This window comes from Pempheris klunzingeri, chromosome 12, assembly GCF_042242105.1.
Source record: "Pempheris klunzingeri isolate RE-2024b chromosome 12, fPemKlu1.hap1, whole genome shotgun sequence".
Taxonomy (NCBI): domain Eukaryota; kingdom Metazoa; phylum Chordata; class Actinopteri; order Acropomatiformes; family Pempheridae; genus Pempheris; species Pempheris klunzingeri.
The window spans coordinates 1,847,464-1,868,441 of NC_092023.1; the positions used below are offsets into that span (position 1 = coordinate 1,847,464).

The 20,978-nt window shown below is 45.7% G+C and overlaps 1 protein-coding gene across 1 annotated transcript; it reads left to right on the forward strand.

Moving 5' to 3' along the window:
• Positions 1-875: 875 nt before the first annotated feature.
• foxn2a (forkhead box N2a) lies at positions 876-19,797 on the forward strand. Its single transcript, XM_070841132.1, has 6 exons — positions 876-993; positions 11,024-11,601; positions 14,518-14,642; positions 14,889-14,938; positions 15,613-15,681; positions 17,094-19,797. Exons 2-6 carry the CDS (start codon positions 11,038-11,040, stop codon positions 17,516-17,518), a joined length of 1,233 nt encoding a protein of 410 aa, XP_070697233.1. The 5' UTR covers positions 876-993; positions 11,024-11,037; the 3' UTR covers positions 17,519-19,797.
• Positions 19,798-20,978: the final 1,181 nt, after the last annotated feature.

Sequence of the window (20,978 nt, forward strand, 5' to 3'; positions counted from 1 at the left end):
AGTATTTACAGCAGTGCTGCGTGGCAGGTATTTGGGCTCATACACAGGAAGAGCAAACAGAGAGGCTGTTAGATCAGTCCACAGAGAGCTGCTCCTGTACGCTCGTGAGATGGGGCGGCCGAGGCCAGTCAGGTGTCACCATCATGTGAAAGTTACAGTTTGGTGTGAAGCCAGTCGGCCCGTGAAGCTGCACTCATCAGACTTCAGACCTGCAGCACACATCCAATAACACTGACGGCTCAATGTGCAGTTCTGACTCCTCACACATGCACAGAGGGTGAGGATGAGGGTGAGGGGAGGGGGGTTAAAAAGTAGAGTATTGTGCTTTTCTTGCTCTTCCCCCTTTGTCTGAGTGCTCAGGCATCACCCAGCGTGTGTCTGCTGTGTGCATACAGGTCATTTCGGCTCCGTGTGTCATCGTTTACTCTGGGAGGGGCCCTGCCGAGGGATCGTCATGAGGCTGGGTGTGGTGACACATCCTTTCTCTCCGCCCCGAGGTGTTTGTGCAGCCTAAATAACGCGGGAGTCAGAGTGTGGGGGGGAATCACTCACACGCTTTATTCTCTCATAGAGCGCCACACCGGAAATAACACCAATAATAATAATAATAATAATAACGATAATAATAATAATCAACGGGTCTGTGCTGAAGCCTCCGCGTGACGCTACAGGCAGCTGGAGGTTTAAAAAAGCGAAAGCGCATCGCTCCGCGTAAATAGGATGGCGTGCGCGTTCGCGGCGCCGCGGCGCTGCGGCAGTTGCCAGGGGAGATAGGAGGGGAGGGGCTGTGATTGGCTGGAGCGGGCCTGTTGCCATGGCGACGGCGAGGGGTTTTGGTGGCGTTGCCGTGTGCGCTGTGAGCTCTGCGCGCTGCGTGCATGGAGGAAGCAGCTGCTGATCTGATCTCTGACATTGTGTTGAGACAGACATCTGAATAAACTGCGCACGGACGAGTCTTTAAACACACCGCACCGAGGCACGCCGTGCATGATTGTGAGTACCTGATCGTTTCCTTTCACCTTTTGTGTTTTATTTTTTGTTTTCGTTTTTTATTTTTTTTCATTTTTTCGGTGGTGGGTTGTAATTGGTGTGATTAAACAGCGCTCGGCTGAAGGGTTGCGTTTCGAACAAGCTAAAAGTAAATGTGGTCAAGTGACTTTGCTTAGACTCAGCCAGCATGGCAGACCAAGCGACAGCATGTGGCCAGCAGCTAGCTCATGTTAACCCCACTTCCCTCTGCTCTCCGGAGGCAAAGCTTCACCGCCAGAGAGGCTTATTTTACCCCCACAAAGGGTGGGCTATCGCTGGATACACGAAGACAGAATCACTATAATTTCCCAGGTAGTTAAAATGCTAAGCTAACGCTAGCAGTGGATCTGCCTCCACTGACCCAACCGAGCAGCTGCTAACGCTACGGCTGGTTAGCTAACATCGGAGGCGTCTAACACCAGCTAGTAAACTAAACTCTAACCTTAACTAAAGCCAAACACACCGTGGTTGTGTTAATTAACTTAACTTCGAGCCCTGTGTGTGGGGAAGTGTTGTGTAACAGCGTGTGCTAACTTTGTATTCCTCTTTGTGTCAACGCTTCAGTACATTTAGCATTAGCCACAAAGCATACTAGTTTTCTTTGCTAACAGTTCATCTTTGTGCCTCAGTGCTGCGTTTAATGTCTTTTGTGTAGTTTAGCAGCAGACAGCCGTGTTAATTCAGTGTTTGCTGCTGAGCCAAATGTCTCCCCTCCTCCTCCTCCTCCTCTTCCTCCCTCATATGCATTCATAGTTGAGTATTTCATGTTATATGTCGACGGTACCAGAGGTTAAGAGGCTACACTGGCTGGCTAAGCACATGATGTAATGGATTATCACAAGATTGTCCCAGATATAGAGTGCTCTCCACAAACAATGTCAGACTGCAGGAAAATGTGTCTAATCCAGCTGGATGTACTTTGAATGTGTTGTCACTGATGTGGTTCTGGTTTGGTTCTGTGCCTGGTGATGGTGTGATTAGTGTTGCTGGACAAACCTCCATCTAAACTCAATGATGTGCTCTGAGGAATATTTGGAGAAAGTGATGAGAAATGTTTCTTTCCCTCTGTGGTGTGATGACATTAATGTCGACTGACGGCCCTTTATTCTTGCTTGACAGTTGAGATAAGTAGAGGACAAAGGCAACAGGGGCTTAAGGGACATTAAAAAAAAAAAAAAAAAAGACAAAATAATGATTTAAAGAAAACAGATGTTGTCAAACTGCCATTATTTTATTGCCAGAGTCTTCATGGTCGTGTTGGAGGTGAAACCATCTGTTGTCTTTGCTGTTGTAGCGCACATCCACTCCTGTTCATGACTGTATGTACTGAGGCCTGTGAAGCACTTCTGCCTCCCAGAATAGACGAGGGTCTGCTAACTTTACTGACATTCATTACTATAAATAAGACTTGCCGTAACCCAGTGATGCGGTTATTGCTGACGTGACATTGCTGTAAAAACTACAGGGATCTGAAATATTGTCAGCAGAGTTGAGTTATCTTTGCTTGTGGCCATAATAAGGTTATTTAAATGTCTGGAATAAGCCTCTAAGACACTGTAGTTACCATAGCTAGCAGTACTGTGTGGTTTGAGGTGAAATAATCAGTCTTTGTGATTATTCTGGTCTTTTCCTATTCAATATTTGGAAATGTTGTTGACACACGTAAGAGTCAGATGATTTTACTGACTTCAAGGTGAAATCCAGCTGACACGAGTCACAATATTACATGATATTTGAGTCCTATAATCCTGATGGAAAACCGTAGTGTGTTGGACTGCTTGTTTAAATGCATCTACAGATCAAAATCCAGACTTTTCGTTCACATTTAGAAACATTTTTATTGAATAAGAGTCACACACTTGCTCCACAGCGGCATCAAATACGTCACACGCCACACTTAATTTTTACAACTTGGGAAACACATTGGTGTCACTTTACTGAGAAGTTGCTCCATTGTACTGTGCGGATAACAGAACAGGAAGATGTTCCTCAGAGGATGTATGATAACAATGAAGCAATTTGACAAAATACCACTACAGCATTGTTTTCAGGCGGATTTCTAGTGTAAAAAGTGTAAAAATTCAGTGGAGCTGTGTTGTCCTGTTCAGCGGAGTGTAATTAAACGTTTTAATGAGGAAATGGCGTGGTACTGGATTGTAGCTTGTAGCTCTTCCACCCTGTTTAAGCTCGAGTGGCACAGAATCTGCACTTCAAAATGGTGCTGTTGCCATGTAATCAGCCTTATCACCGAGTTGTGTACTCTGACCCAGAGTACACAACTCTGTTGCGTCCTCTAAAATCCGCCATGCTCTTTGTGGGAATGAGTGGCTGGTGTTAAAGTCGTTACAGGAGCTGACCCACGTGGAGGAAACTTTTGGGATTGCTTAACACAGTCTGAACCCGGTTTCTCATGGATTGGCTCCACGGAGAATCTCAGAGCTTTATAACCTACTGTTCTCTGAAAACCCTTATTACCAAGTCACTTTACCAACTTTGATTTTACTGACTTGTTATTTAATATTTGGATTGAGGTAGCCACATCACGGTAACGACTAATTTGATGACTGGCAGAATAAGGAAGTTGATGGCTTTGACTTGACTGTATTCCCATAATTCTGTCGTTGGGTGCAGATGGCAGTGTTGTTACCCTCTCGCAGTGGGAAATGGTTTAAAAGTAAATTAACAGTATTTAGGGAAATTAAAGGAAGTGAAAGTAGATCATCTTTGCTGCTACCAACGGAAGTCTTCATAGTGTGTGTTTTTTATACAAACAACGTGTTGATCTCCTTCCTCCTCCCATTATGAAGTTGTTAAACTGAACACACTCATATCAAGCAGCCACTAATCAGGGAGCACCGGCTGTAACTGCTGACGTTGGCCTATCTGGCTGCGTCATGCACTTTTGTGGTGGTTGTCTTGAATGATCACCTGCTCACACCCCTGTGAGTTTTCAGAGGAGGGACGTCCCTCCGTCATCTCAGGCCGGTGAGATTCTGCTAATCAAACAAAGGTGGCGGCTCTGGATTTAAGATGCAAATGTAAACGTCTGTAGAGGCATGTTTACCCCCGTGTGCCGCCCCCTCCTCCCCCAGCTGTGGTTTTCCTGGTCATGATTTTGTTTTCCTGTCCCGTTCAGATGATCAACTTGTCTTTTGTGATGTTTCACATCTTGTAGCATCCCCTGAAGGAAGAGGGTACAGACAAACGGCATCTATTTATATCTCCACTGTTTTACAAACTGGGGACAACCTGTTGTGGGTCACGTCACAACATCAACAAAGACACAACAGGTTGAGCTACGGTTCTGCAAAGCTAATAGGCTACATGTGACTGTTTTGAGCTTTTCCCCTCATACGCCTTCCTCTGAGTGTGTGCGTATTTAGGGAAGTCTCATATGGGCATTGTGTGTATTCCTGTTGTGGCGCCCCTCCGTCTATTCCACTTATTGTTTTACATGTCTTGATTGGTCACAGTGGTCATGCACTAACTCTATAGTGAGCGCCCACGCCCCTCCTTCTCTCCTCTAACCCCCAACTGTCCCTGTGCCTGTCTCGCTGCCGATGGGCTGGACTCCAGACGCAGCCCATCAGGACCCGCCTCCTAGAAAGCATCACCGACGTGACCATTTCCTAGACGGAGAGAAAGGAAGAGGGAAGCACTGCTGTGTCCTGTGTCACAATGGGTCTTTGTCTCTTCACTCCTGGATGAATTAACGGGATTTATTTAATTGATGGCAGTATGACAACAGCCACGCAGGCTGAGCAGCTTGTGTGCAAATGATCAGGATTTTCTGGGATGTGTGGGGCTGAATGGGGTTTGTACTGTTAGTTTACCAAAACTAACCGCGGTGCCTCTTAACTCATAATAATTACTATTAGAACAGCTCTGCTAAAAGGTCTATACATGAAACAGCTGAAGCTATTTTTAAAAGTCTGGCATTGTCATCAGATCACCATGGTGATTTATTGCAAAAAAAGTGAACTTAATTTGAGCTGATTATGAAACGGACACCATACACTTGTTTGGATCTACTCTTCAGTTCAATAAATAAAAACTTGTTTGAAGTTGCACCCTAGTTCGTCTGATTTCACCAAATGGACTTATGAATATTACAGCTAACTGTATGAAGCATCTGTGGAGTGTTGTATGGTGAAAGTTAGTGCTGAATACTTTGAAATCTCCAAATGTTTTGTAACGCTGAATTTTGAAACTTTTTCTCAGAGTTGGTACACATGGGCCAACAAGAAACGTGTTGCTGGTCTGTTTGCTTTAAGACTCTTTTAGGGCATTTTTTAAAGCAGCATTTTGGTACCGAAACTCTGCTATTGAACTACACACAGACTGAATAAGAGTTTTTGTACCTTGTCATATTTGTTAAGGCTGCTGCTGTTGAATGAACAGGAGTGAGTGTAGGACCAACACAAGAGGCTGTGGTGTAACATGCAGATAGCAACTATCCACTGCTGCCAGAACAAGAGAACTGAGCTCGTCTTGGTTAAATTACTGCCACTGACTGACTGTTCATCTTTTGCTCTTGCACTTTTGTTGATTTACTCGCTCCAGAAGCTTTACAGTAAATATCTTCATCCTTTGAGAGCGAGGTGCTTCTTTCTGTGCGTGAGCCCTGTGTGTTCCCGCTGTTTTTGACATGGACACCTATGAAGGGTTCAATTAGCTCGTTAGGATTCAGAAACGAAGGCTGTTGTCCCTTTTATTTGTCGACAGGGCCTCACTTAGAGGTTTCTGTGTTTTTGGTACACACCATTTCAGTTGCAAACACTTGGCGGTATTGACGTGGAAAAGTAATCTCGTACTGAGCACATTCCTGGTCTGGAAGCTCTTAAGTCTTAGGTTAAAACTTTATCTGAGCTTGTAAAGGTGCTTCCAAAAAATAGAAACTTAAAAATAAGAGGGGTTTAGACTGTAGTGTGCAGGTGTAAAGCGTGTGTTTGGGACATTAGGGGTGAGTTTTAGTATTTAAAATGATGAGAGGGTGTTGATAGGAGTGTTTGTGCGCTGAGCTTACAGTCACATGTCCCCAGAGATAAGGTTTCAGTGTTGGCTGGGGGCTGGCGTGTTTTTAAAAGGCCTCACCTCTGCTGACAGTCAAAGTGCAGTCCTGTGTGTTTGACTTTGAAAGCACTGTGTGAAGTTAATGTATCTGATGAACATGACAGCCATTATCCATTGTTTTGCTTGCTTGTTTTTCGCTGACAGTTAAGTGCCTGCATCGGTCATTTCATTAGGTTCGGCTCGGGTGTTTGTCAGCGGTCTATAAGCTGCATGCTGGTGGAATTCATAGATTGCCAAAGTAAATACCGCTGCTTCAATAAACGCTACCTCTAGGCCCCTCGCTGCTCCAGTCCACTGTTTAGGTGTAGAGCAGGCCTGACTGTCTCTGTGTGAAGTCTGAATTTGTTTTCTGAAAATGAACTTCCTCAACAGGCAGGAGGTGTTTCCTTCCCTCCCGGCCCTCTGTTTGAAACTGTGAGGTGAATACTGAGCACGTCTGAAACATGACTAGAGCAAAAACAACTGCTCCTTTGTGTGAGCCGAGTGTGGGGCCAATTGTAACGCTTTGTGCAAGCCTTTTTCATTCGCTTTCACCTCTGGCACCGAGTAGATCGTTTTAATCCATTGAGTAGTTTTATTTGAAAATGTACCGTTTAGACGTGCTTTAACAGTAGCCTGATTAGCCTTCACATTAATGGATGCTTTATTTGTTATGACATAATTTGACCCTCCCATAAAATGAAAGACTGCCACTTGGCTACCTCGCTCTGGAACAGCCTCTCTCTCTCTCCCACTCTAACTCAGCCCCCCTTTTGTCTCATTCACATTTTTAGAGCTGCAGCCAGTCTGGGTTGTCACCTAAATATCAGTTAGGGTTTCAAATAACAGCCTCTCGCCATGGGGCTTTGCGACACACCTTTGTGTATCTATTACTGAGGAGTAACTGGTTTGTGTCAGCTGGTTTATTTCATGTGAGGAGGGTGTGGCATCATGAGTACTTCTGTGTATGAACAGAAAGCAGTTGTATACATAATCTGTAGGGTTTCTCCTCTGAAAACCCTTTTTAAAAACACCATTTATAGAATTTATGAAAATAAAAAGTTGTGTGTAATTGTTTTTACTGATCAAGACATCTTTGTCAGCGCGAGAATGTGTGTTACGAAATCAGTCGGTAGTGCCATGGCATCCAGGTTGGCTGCGGCCTTTCCCACTGCTCTTTGTCAGACAGGTTTGTGAAGAACGGCAGCAGACTGCTGGCCTCAGCATTTTCCGCCTGTATTGATCTCCCCACATTAGCTCTCTCTTCATGCACAGACATTAGCACAATTGCTTCCCTTACAACATCGGCTGCCGTGGCAACGGAGTCCTGATTGTGAGATTCGCTCCCAGAAAACATCTCAAACCGGCACCTCTTCATTTTGATGCTGCTATCCCCTCCTTTACATTCCCCTGTATATATTTGACACGTGATTTGCCACTTAAAACTATCACCATATGTCTTTGTGTGTTTTTGAATAGGATAAGTGCTTAACGGGATAAAAGAGCAGTTTTAAAGGGGGGGGAATGTGCCTTGGCACCTGCTGTTAGTGGCTGCCTGTTTGCACATGAATATGATGAGGCTGGCGGTGCGCGGGGGTATTTTAACTTGCAGATGAGCCATCAGGTCAGCACTATTGCAGCTTTGGTGTATTTTCAAGGATGAGTTGCAGTCAACAGGCCAGCGCGGCTTATTAGCTCCCTCTCCCCTCTCCACTCTTTACACACCAGCGTCCCATTATTCTTTGCAATCCCAGCCGCCTCTCTTTGATGCCTTTTCATAAGAGCAATGATAACTGCGATCATGGCAGCAGCAGTGGTAATTGACCAGCTGCAGTCATGGCAAAACACTTCCTCTGTTTGGCCGGATGCGCGGCAGCTCCCTCGGCCGTCCACCTAGCCTCTGTTGATATTCAAATGACGGCTCTCTGGAGGAGCTGCTTAGGAGAGGAATGGGGCTCCCCGGCACCCAGGGGCCCGGCTGAGAGGTCAGGGCTGCTGTCAGTGGTCTGACGCTTCATCCGGGCTGTGACCTCTTTTCGTATCCCGCTGCAGACGAAGAAACATCCATGTGGAGTGTTTGCTGTTCACCCTGGTCACACCTTTTAGTCAAACAAAGGTCCAATGCAGTGGAGGCCTTTTTGCCACACCTGTGTTGGCTTGTGGTTCACCGTGACCTTAATGTATTGGGTAACACATTCAGGGATGGAGGCTTGAATTCAGCACACAGAGGACACCTAAAGTAGGGCTACATAGAACTGCCTGAGGTCCTTGTCAGAAGAGATCCTCACTCACTTTTCTTTCTCTCTGCCATCGGCACCAATATATATATATATACATGCATGTTTTGTAAAAATCTCCCCTTATTGTGCCTAAACATTTTCTGAAGCGTTGGATATTTGGCCTGCTCACATGGCTAGCTTCACTCTGAGATGGTTTTTGGAAGGATAAATTATGTCGTCCTCCAAATTTGCAGGCTTGTCTGTCTGCATAGTCCCCTCTCTGTTTGTAAATTCATTCAGAGTAGGAAGCTGTCATGTCAAGGGATATCTTTTTGTGTTTTGGTCTCTTGAGCAGAGATTTTCTTCTAACACAAATGGGCAGTTCTCTCGCTGCCTGACATATCTGATTGCTCTACTTTGCTTAGAGCTGTGATTCATCCTAGACTGAGGATAACTTGCACAGCCTCTCTCACCACCACTGAGCTCTCTCTCTCTCTGTCTGTCTCTCTCCCTAGGTCTCTCTTTCACTCTTTCTGTCTTGCTCTGTCCTTCCATAAAAGGATTTCCCTATTGTTATGTCCCTTCCTACGTTTACTGTCTGTCTCTTTGCCTTTGGCCTGGAAAGTTCTTTGACTCACTTCCTCTTTGTCGGTGGTCAGAATCACCATATAGGAGGTACACAAGGAACGTTTTTTAACGCTGTAGCCAAAAGAGGTCTGACGAGCAGAATAATGGACCAGATTTAGTAATTTACTATTTTGATTGAAACAAATACGCTGCAAGTGTGCTTTTAAGGCAGAATAAATTAGGACCTTTAAACCAAAATAGGGTCCGTCTGCCACGTGTTCACACCCTCACGGAGAGTTGAGGTTGGTTAAACCTCAGACTTTCTTCTGCCGGCCTTGCTGACTGGCTTTGACAAACTGGTTTTTGTGCTCTTACACTTGGCACATAGCGAGGACTGGAGGACTTTTAAAGGACTGTTTTAATAATAAGACATGGTGTTAAGGTCAGAATTAGGTTCAGGTTGTGGTTAGGCGTTTTCGTTGCAGTGGTTAAAGGGAGATTTGTCAAATCAATGTTGTGGTTTAACTTTAGTCACTTGAAGATATAAAAAGCTCACTGTGCTCTATATTGAGTGACTAAACATAGTTTTCCTGCAGTAAAATGGGTTGTACCTCCTGGTCATTGGGGACCAGTTTGGATTATCAGCTTGTTTGTTGGCTCTTTTGGGTTTTTGTCGTTTCAGAGCAGTCTGTTACAGATGCTAATAACTGATAACGAGTCGAGAGTAGTTTCAGCTTCAGCAGACGACATTTACCATCAACACTGATTGAACATCCCCTAAGTTTGGCTCAGTTTCCCTTAAAGGTTAGGTTATGCATTATGCCAGCGGGGGCCCTCACAAGTATAGAAGCGCAAGTGTGTGTGTGTACACTCTCTCTCCAACCGTGCAAACACTCTGAGTTTGACCCACTTCTTACGTTATCACAGAAAGGAAAAGAAATGCCTGTCCACGGCTCTCTGTGCTCCTTTACTTCTCCAGCCTTCCAACCCTTCTCCCTTCTCCCTTCTCCCCTCTCGGTTCGGGTCCAGCACATCCCAGACCTCCCCGGGTCGGGGCATCTGGTGTCCACCCACGGGTGCAGCAGGAGCATTTCGTTACAGGGTGGCTGCTCAGTGGTCGTCTGCGTCAGAGCCAGGCAGAGTGGATCACTCATTGTTTTATCTATATATCTGCTCCTAATTAAAGGGGAAGCATGGTTGTCATGGTGACACCCAGGACGTAAATCTTGTTGTGAGCTGAGCCAAAGAGCAATCTCATTGTGCATCACCAACCAATATGCGAGACGATGGCTTGAATTCTGTGGTTGTGCAGTGATTCGGGTTTATTGGACTAATTTCCAAGTTTTTATCCACTCGTTCCGGAGAGCTGAGACTTGGATTTATCTTTTTCTGTGCCTGCGTTTAAAATCATAACTCAGTGCGTTAGGTTCAACTAAAAACTTTGACAGGATCATTGCCGTTGCACAAGAAGACAGAAGTCTGTAATTCTCCCTGAGCCTGTGGTAAGGAGTATCACTGTGCCATTAATAAGGGCGCTTGGTTGGAATTGGTTAATGATACAGTGCTCCTGGCAATATTGAATTTCCTAGTGCTGTTAACTGACTGACAACTCCCGGGTCTGTAGCCTCTCTACCATACTTAATCTGGCATGTGACAAATTGAGACTTGATCCTGGCTGAACGCAGACCGGTCTGTAAGAGCCATCCACTCTCTAAGATAAACGCCCTCCACTCGTTCCTCGGTCTCAGTTGGTGGATGGTTTCATGCTCATTTACACATAACGAGCGACCGGTTCTTGTCTGAAACGAGGTGGGCGTCGAGGAGTGGAGCCTTAAGTCGGTTCAGCTTCTTGAGAGGACCTCCTCGAAGGTCCTCAGCAGGAGTTGAGAGGGGGGAGGGCTGAGAGCCTCTCTGTCCTCGTCAGGCGTGGAGGAGAGTGGCAGTGAGAAGGCCAGGCAGACAAGCGCAGCCACAGGGGGTGTGCCCCCGGAGGAAACTTAAGAAAACAAGGTCAACGCTTGGAAGAGCACATCATTCCATTATGTCGCGTCCAGTTATTTCATGCTGCCAACTTCATTTTGAAATCAGTTCACCATCAAAAACTGTGTCTGTGTGTGTGAGCAGTTTGACATTAACCTCTTCTCTCCTCTCTCCAGACCTCTTTGAATTAATGGGTCCAATCATTGGGATGTCACCAGATAAGAAAACGGAAATTCCGGGTATGCAAGAGGAGCGGACGGGGCTCAGAGGTGTCTGTGGCGTGGGAACGCTGCCTGAGGCGGAGTGTGCGTCCAGCCCGCTGGCGACCAGCGTGGATCGCACTGGAGGCACAGAGGATGAGGAGCTCACCAACCTCAACTGGCTGCACGAGAACCTGCTTCAGAACTTCACTCTGGGAGGTCCGGAAGCTCAGCCCAGCGGCAGTCCCCTTTTCGACATAGAGGGAGACTACGGACCCAACCAGGGCCCGTCATCCTCCTCCTCATCTTCGTCACACAGCAGAGGCAGGGAGCGTGACTCGTTGAAGTCTAAGCCTCCTTTCTCCTTTTCTCTCCTCATCTACATGGCCATCGAGCAGTCTCCCAGCAAATCTTTGCCTGTCAAAGAAATCTACGGCTGGATTCTCGAGCACTTCCCTTACTTCTCCAACGCTCCCACTGGCTGGAAGAACTCCGTTCGTCACAACTTGTCCCTGAACAAATGCTTCCGCAAGGTCGAAAGGAGTTTGGGAAAGGTAGGTTATCAGACTGATCCACTTCGTCCAGGTTTAAATGTAGGAAAGTGCACTGTTTAGATTGTGCTCCTTGAATGATGTGGTATTAAAACTTCTGTAGGCCAAACCATGCCTGCTTTGTTGGCAGCAGCGTGAAGCTGCAATGAGGTTCATGTGACAGTGTCTGGGACTGCAAAACAGCCGCAGGGACCTCTGACTCTGCTGCGATAAGGGTGGAATCCAGTCAAGGTCACAGATACTCCTTCAGAGGAAACGCAAACACAGCACACCGAGATACGATTTTATCTCCTGAAGCACTACAAGGCAGTGCAACTGTTTTTAAGCAGGGAGAGAAGCATCCCACCGTCGGGAACCTCAACATCACACCGCCAGCAGGAAGCAAAGGTGGTCTGATGTGCAGAGAGGAGGAATCTGTGTCAGCCTGGTCCTGGCAGAGCTGTGTGCCACTCTCACACTCATGTGTGTTTGTGTTCCCTCATAGAAAAAGAAAATGGAGAAGTTAAAACCCCCTCATGTGCACATGTTTATGAGAAAAGCATAAATGCATTCTGCAGACACATTCCTGTGAGCTAAACGGTAATGAGTGACATGTTTGTTGTGAAATTGTTAATTTACTTCCTATTGGTTGAGGTTTGCGTTCGTGTTGAAACGCTCAACACAGCGGTTACGGGACTCTGACGTGACTTCTCAGCTTTCCAGCTGCGCCCACTTCACTCTGTTAGTAAGAAAAGCACAGAGGAGAAAAAAAAAAAAAGCCAGAAATCGCTCATGTGAAACAACCCAAACCGCTCAAACTTTGACAGAAGATGTGTTTGTGTAGGACCCAGCACTCACAGTAAGAAGCTAATTAAACTAAATTGGTTTTCAGGGCCTTTAATAGAGCTTAAGTGCTGAACATGTCAGTGTTAATGCTTTCTAAGCTTTTTTTTGTTTTTGCATTTGTTGCTCAAGTTTTAAAAGGTGACAGGAAGGTCTCTGAGACCTGTGCCACACTTGTATGCGACACCTAAGTAATTTGCATGTCGCCATGCTGATCCAGGGAGTGACACGACGGTAGCCATATTGAGCTCCAGTATGAGCCCAGACTTGTGACCGGTAGAGCCCGTGGCGCCGAGGCAGTGCCTGGCTAAGGCCTCGTGTTTTCCCACCACGGGAGGGCATGGCGGTTAGCGCTCAGCGAGTAGCAACATGGCGAGGTGCAGGCCGCTCAGCATGCAGGTGCACAGCGTGAGCCCTTCGTCTGCTGAGACACCAGCACCAGTTTCACATGACACTGGCTGGTGGTTTCCGTTGCCATGGAGACATTTCCTTCTTCCTGCATCAGGGCTGGTTGGTAATCTGAGTCAAGGTTATTCTCCTCGCTCCCTCCCTCTGTTCTCCTCCCAGACGGGGCTATACACTGCCATCAGATGACAGTTAACACCAGCAGACACAGTGCTGCTGAGCACTTATTTCCTCCTTTTGTCGAGGCTGTTAAGGAATTCTTAGTTATGCACTGGCCATTTCCCACCGTTCTGATAATGATGTTGGGCTCCTTTAAGAGAAAACTGCTTTAAAGTTGTTGCCGTTTGGGCTAAATGAGACTTGCTGTGATGAAACGTGACACCTCACAGTGCTGCTTCTAGTGCAGGCTACGGTCTGTAGTAGTCAGCTGAGAGTTTTCTGGATTTAAGCCTTTTGACAAATAAATCTGTGCGCCATTTTGATGGATTAAAAACCGGATATTGCTACAAATGTTTGTGTTTTTATTATTTTAAACCAGTTTCAGCTTTCCATGTACTATGCAGCTTAAAAGTGAGTCTAAAAGGTCAGCGTTCCTTTACCACTCTCCTGATAAATAACAAGTATTTGTGTTTTACTGCGCTCTGCAATTACCCAGCTGTATTTAGCACCCCCCCCCCCATCTTCTTGAAAGGTGTCATGTGGAGTTTTGAACCACTGGTAGCTACGGTGGCCCTGATAGCTCATACAAACAGGCAAAACACAGAGAAAACGTGCTGCAAATACAGAAACGCACAAAATCAGACGGCACAACACAGTACAGGAGAGCGATAATGGCAGCTTGGGCTCGGACACTCTTGTTGAAGTTGGGTCTGTGTATCGTGCTTTTGTGTTTGACGGGCACTGACTGCAGCGTAACAATCCTGTAGGCATCGTTACACTATAAGTATCAGTGAAGGCTACAATAGGCCGAGCATTGTCATGATCATAACGTCATCTTTGTCGTTAAGAGTTCCACATCACACATTACTCCGAGGTCGTCTGTCAACACTGGTGAGCCAGACAGTACAGTTATTGTTTTCATGAACTCGAAGTCATCACAAATACTTGGAGTGAATTTCACTTGGCGAGGTTTGTGAGCACGCAACTCGCACGACCTTTCAGCGCATTTCTGTGTTGTCTGCATTTGCAGCGTGTTTCTGTATTTGCAGCGTTTCGTTTTTTTTCTCTACATGCCGTGCATGTCTTGTGAAATTGATGAAGACGCTTTCTCAGTTTGCTTGTTTTGTCTGTTTGGATGTGCTGTCTTCAGCTGGTTTCACCCTTTTGCAAAGTAGCATATTAACAAAACCTGAAGAGGCAGTGAAAACGATTGGAAGCTAGTAAATGAGAATATATAGAATTATTTAAAAATAATGAAAGGATAATGAGGAAGGCAATGCCTTCAGCGTGTTTGGTAGGCAACAAGAATACACTTGATAAATTCTGGTGAGAAACACTGTCCTTTTGCGTGAGAACTCCCCGTAGTTCCCTGTAGAAACTTTCTAGATAAACCCATCTGTAACACATCTGTGTAACGATGAGGAATCAGGACTTTTCTTTTCCTTTCATAAGAACATGTAGATTAACTGTAAATCTAAAATCCTCTCACAGTTTCTGGTGCGTTAGCCTGACTGTCCCTGCTCTCTCCTGCAGGCCAATGGAAAAGGGTCTCTGTGGTGTGTCGACCCCGAGTACCGCCCCAACCTGATCCAAGCCCTTAAGAAGCAGCACTTCCCTGCCGCACATGCCTTCTGCACACCACCCGCCTCCCCACCCAGGTAAACCTTCATCAGCTGCTCTCTGGATGTAGTGAATTACGCTGATTTCATTACTAATTAAACCAGAATTGTCACATGAGATCTCTCTCTGCAAATCAGTATTACTATATTTCATTTATTCCCTGGAAAATCTTTATTTACATGTTTTTGTTTCTGTTCATCTGACATTTGATCCTTTTTAAATATGTTTTAAAGGGTCATATTTTACTCTCTGACCCCTTCATGCCTCTTGTTTGCCCTCCGCAGTGCCTCCTCACCCCCTCGCCACCTCTTTCTACAAGGCTGCTCATTCAAAGGTGAGACGGAAGCAAACTTGGCTCAGTTGTCAAGTTTGGCGTACAGCAAAAGCTGCCAGCCCAGCAACGACCTGCAGACGTGTAGAAACTGTAATCTGTGCACTTCTTTAGTTTGTGTTTGTGCAGTATCTGATTATGTTGCACATTTCAGCCCCAGAACATTCAGCATCACTGTGCTTTTATCCTCAACTCTTGGTTTGATTTGTTGCTTTCAAGTCATTGATGCCTCATGTAGACCATAATGTTGAGAGCTCCCAGTCGATGTCTCGCCCCCCCCACACACCCCCACCCCCGTGCACGCCCTCCCCCCGCCCTCTGCCTCTTGGATTTGTAACCTTGACGACAGGCAGAGGTTCTGCTGGTGCAGAGTGTCGAGCACTCAGTCTCACTGTAATCATTAATAATTTAGAGCCCCAGAAGTGAGCCATGAGGCTTTTAGACACTTTGTCAGGTCTGAAAAGATCAGATGCACTCTCAGTATCAGTGGCTTGAATTTATCCTTTAGTTTGTTTGCATATCCAGTCCACTCAGTAAGCACTGATTGGGTCACTGTATCTCTACGTTATAATTACTGACAGAGCCCAGCCCCCCCCCCCCGGTCCGAGCAGAGATGCCGTGCTACCATACTTTCACACCGTAGGACTGATCATCATGCATGTTCTCTCCTCTTCCAGAGTCTGACATTGATGCTGCCACTGCCATGATGCTCTTAAACTCTGCCCCCGGGCACCACGTTGACCCATGTAAGAGAATCCACCAGCAGCCATACTTTCACCTGTTCTTCCAACTCTTTGTCTCCGACCCCTGACATACCACCCTTTCATTGCTTAAGTCTTCTTTTATTTTGTGTGCTTCAGTTGTGATGTGTGTGTGTGTGTAACTTGTTCTTGCACAGGAAAGTTCTCAAAAATATATTACTGCTTGATTTTCCTTGTAGACGCTCTTTAAAAGACACACCAGTGCCACATTTGGGAAATACTAGAGCTAGCAGCTGGGTAGCATAGCTTAGCATGAAGACTGGACAGAGGGGGAAAGCTTAAGGTTATATCTGGTTAGTTTCAGCCGTACTAAACCCAAAGTGTGCCGCTGACACTTCCCTGTTTTATGTGGGGGGAGGGAGGGTTATATTCCTGACTGCTTTCTGGTGACTGGTCCCAATCCTCTCCTCTAACTCTTCGCTATAAAGCGAATGAGCGTATTTCCCAAAATGTTGAACTGTGTCTTTAGCATATGATCGATGCTAAATTGGTTTTGGAGAATATTCCACCAGCTAAAGTCAGTGTTATTACCGCAGGAGCTTCCTTCATGATAAAGCATTAATTTCATGTGTTTTTAAACGTGTTAAGTTACGATGATTTTCAAATCAAACTTACTGACTGTTGCTGCTCACATTTGACATTAATCAGAATCTTTAACCTGGTTCAGTGTCTGCAAAATCATTTTAGTGTGATTGGGTTTTATTAATATTTGTACTCTCCCCGTCTGTGGTAATTCTGCTTTAACATGCATGCATGCATGTACTAGATATTTTTAAATTAGGTTTTCCCTCTTGCACCGCCACAAGTCTTAGTTCTGCTTTATACTTGTAAACAAAGCAAATTACAGTTACGGTGTGTCTGGGTGCTGCTTTTTCTTCCTCTGAAAGATATCTAGCTAGATTTCTGTCAAGTTACATTCACAACTAGGGCTGTGCAGTATGACCGCATCACCGCATGTGACTTAAGAAAAACCTCTATCAGTTGATTTTATGCTCTGTTGTCACTAATCAAACTCTTTACAGGATCATCCTTCTGCACAGCATGGATGCAGCCAGTAAATCTGAATAAAGACAAACAAACATGGAGGACAGTGAAAGTGACGCAGAGCGAGGAGCTCGTACCTCAAACGGACGACTCCTGTCGTATAGACTTGTGAAAAGTCTGACACGGACCAGAAAACTAACTGACTAACTCTGCAAATTATGTTTCGACCCAGTTCTCCAAACACTCAGACGCCACTGACCACGTTAACCGCCCACTCCAGCTTCATGTCGAGTCTGTATCAAAGTCTTAAGGTGTTGGTCATACTGCACAGCTCTGGTCACAGCCTGTTCTAAACCTCTTTCCCAGCCAGAGTCTGCATACTGATCCCTCTCTCCATCTCCTCCTCTCCTCAGGTAATTCTGACAGCCCTCTGGACCTCTCCCGACCCGACTCTGTCCTGGTGAGCAGTGATCCAAAGCAGGACCACAACTACAGCAGCGTGGCTCTGCAGCGCTGCTCCTCCCGGTCCTCCTCCTCGTCTCTTTCCTCCCTGGACGAAGGAGGCTGCGACCGCAGGCAGTCCCGCCGCGCCGGCAGCGAGGGCTTCCACAGCGACGAGGACTCCGACCTCTGGGACGAGAGGGGCGTCCAGCAGACTTCGCGACGTCCGCCGGCCATCAAGTGGCCCGCCGGCAAGAGGCCGCGGCGCGAGGCGAAGCCAGAGCTGGATGAGGAGCTGAAGGAAGCGGCCGGCTCTTTGCTGCACCTCGCTGGTATACGCAGCTGCACGGAAGGCTCCAAACGCACTGTCAAGAGCACAAAACTTAACAGGAAATGAAGATATTTTTTTTGCCCCCATCAGACTCCGGACCCTGTGAACCCTAACCTCTGACCCCTGATCGTGTGTCCCAGTGTGCCTCCTTCTCCTTATCTGATCGTTCATTGGCCATTTTGAGCCTTTTTTTGTTTGGGAATATCCCTGTCCAACAAAACAAATGGCAATAGTATCGTTCACACAGGAGAACAAAGCCATATAGAGACTTTTGTAACTCGGGGGTAACTGCTGGGGACGGGTGTTTGGGCTATGGAGAACCATCAAGAAACCTATCCAAAACGACCTGCCTGCTTCTATTGGATTAGAAGACTGTGATTGGAGACTTTTCCTCTGAATAGACGAAATGGGAAAAGCTGAAGGTTTTATAACTCAAAGCGTTGCATGCTTCCTCCTCAAACCTGTATCCTCTTCCAAGTGAATCTATTTATGAAGCGAATGAGTGCATGTTTGTAACAGACAAAATCTAACCTCCTGGTGTTATCAGTTTCTCCTTTTTGTGCTAAAGAAAAGAAAAAAAATGCCACTGTTCTGAGAGGAGCTCCTGCTCTATGAATCCTCTTCTAAGAGAGATGCAATAATGAATCCACAACCTTAACTTTTTGACAATATTTCATGGTGGCAACTTCGCGAGTCAAGTATGCTAGTTAAACTTTACAATTAAGAGAATAAAATGGAGTAGTACGATATCTTGTTATGCGATAAACTTATTACACATGAGCTCTGGCTCTGTTTCAGGATTAGCAAGATGTGGAAATAGTATTACTCTGCCACTGCCAAATTTAGTTGCAAAGTTAGCTATACTACTTCGCTCAGTCCTGTGGGGCCATCACACTGCTATTCAAACGAAATCTGCTCTCTTTTTTTTTTGCAAATCCACTGCTCAGCCCGTCAATCCCTTTTATTCATCCGCGTGTTTTTGACTTTTACTGTGCAGACATTGAACATATATTCACATGTTTGGTGACAGCCTATGCAAAGTGAACATCTGCCACCATCTGTTACCAGATGCTCACTGTGAGTCCATAGGTTATCCTCCACAGATTTTATTTTATTTTTGTGTGTGTGTGTGTGTGTGCGTGTGTGTGTGCATCATAGTGCATGTCGACTTCAGCCTGAACCTGAGATGGCGGTCATGACAGAAGAAGAGTTTGAAATGATCGAACACTTTTCCAATGCTGACAAAGTCGTCGTACTGCTCCATGAATGTGGTCTGCGTGATGGCAGATCTCCTTGCTGTTGTAGGCCTGCTTGGTTCTCTGCTTGCCTCTGGTCCTTTCGAGTGCCGGTTAATAGTCAGAAACTGGAGCGGACAGTAAATTATCTCGGCTTCCCGATTCTCTATTTGAGTTTGCAGTTTGATTACACGTCCACTTGTTCGCCTCGTTGTTTTATCTCCTTTAGAAGATTCCATAATTATACAGCTAATTCTCTGTAGTTCACAGGTAAAGGAAAGGTGCACAGCATAGATCGTATTCAGATGGAAACAACCAGAAGGGGACGGCGTGGCCGGAGAGAACGGGGGTCCGTGTGCGCAGCCGCTCGCAGGCGAGGTGTTGGCGCCCTGTGCTGCTCTCACGATGTGCCCTCGGCTCTGTCGGGTGTTTCGGCCTCGCTCTTCCTCCCAGAACAAAATAAGGAAGTGCGCGCTCTCTTCACGGGCTGTGAAATGGAGTGTTTACTGTCGGGTGATTGCAGATCACTGAGGGGAAGTTGCGAGCCACTTGTGTAAAAGGCCACAATTCTCATTTGAGCTTTCTAAAAGGCTGCGTACTCGCGGCAAACAGTAGAAGGTAGCAGGGAAGCACACGACGGAAAACAATGTTGTTTTCCCCCACAGTACTAGATCTCATTGTGTCACTGTGGCTGTTAGCATAGCATGCGTAGCCAGTGCCAAATATCTTCTTGTGCCACTGATATTAAACTGCAAAGGGTCATTTTATTCCCCCGCTGCCACAATGTAGATGTGATTTAGAGTAACGGTGAATCATCCGGACAGGAAATGGGAGAGGACTCTGGTCAGCGCAGTGACTTAACCAATCTTTTGGTTTACTTTAATCACTTTAGAGTGGGAGCTGTTCTCTGAAGTAATACTTGCATACACTGGTCTTGTTTAGCTGTGAAAAAAAGAACAAATTATTGTTCATTAATCATCACCTTATTTATGACATTAATTTATGGGATTATTGAATGCATACTCTATCAAACACTGGTCTTTTGAAGCATAATGACTTGGCACATTTATTTTTCTCCCTCTGTGAACTCCTCTTAATACGAATCTGTTGTTTTTTCTCCTCGTTTTTATTTTACAGCAATACACCTTTTCTTTTCTTTCACTATGTTATAGTGATTAAGTATTTTGCCAATGTCTGCTGTTATTAGAGCGGGTGTTTTTTCATTTTCCCCCCCACTTTAACCACGACTGCCAGGTTTTTTCTTGATGTTTTGTTTTGCTTTTTGTTTGGCTGGATAGAAGACGGCTACGTGACATTGATCCTGAAACCTTTTGTTGCCAAAAGTGATGTACAGCCGGGGTATCCGATTTAAGATGGACACATTCCCCACGTGCTGAAGAGGTTCTTTGAAGACGATTGAATCATTTTTACATTTGTCTCTGATGTTTATGTTTAGATATTATGACTAAGTAGTCACAAATTTAAGATTAACTCTCAATCTCATCAAAAAAACAATTACTGCCACTGATAGCTCACGCTTGCAGGTGTTGTAATGGGATGTTGAAATGTTTTGGATATCTCTGAAAAACTGGATCAGACTCACTCAGTCCCCCAGGCTGCTGCTGCTGCTGCTGCTGCTGCTGCTGCTGCGTAGTTTCAGACCTACAGTTGCGTACAGGGACACCTGCAGAGAAATCATGAAGAGACTCGTAGAGGAAAATCTCGCTCACTCTTTCTGTAGCACTTGCAAAAGAAACGTTATGTTGGTCTCAAAGTGGCTCTGAGTCCGTCGGTCGATCTGTTGGATGAGCCGCCGAAACTCCAAACCCAGTTGCTTCGTTGCTCAACAGCTCCTCTTGAATACTGATAATGTGATTCTCAAATTTCTGTTGCAGTCCCAATGGGTATGATGAACATTGTGTTGCATTGACAAAGCTGCCAACCCAGTATCAGTTTGTGTCAGTTGTCTGCCATGTCTACTGGACCGACACACCTTTTGGTTTTTGTATGCTAACCTCTGTTGATAAAATGTTTATAAGATTTATTTTCGCCAAAGATATGCAATTGCATTATATATGGTATTACAAAATATTAATAAAAACCTGTTCTTGTTATCCCTGTGAGCATCTTTTTCTTGCAGCCTGAGCTGCTTCAGCACTTTATCACTGCAAATCAGACCTGACACGTTTCTTTGCCCTCCACAACACGAGAACGCCGTCACTTTCCTTCAGTAGCCAAACCAGCGACGTTTTTGATCAACACCACCACCTGCTGTGAAGGCCACAGGATCC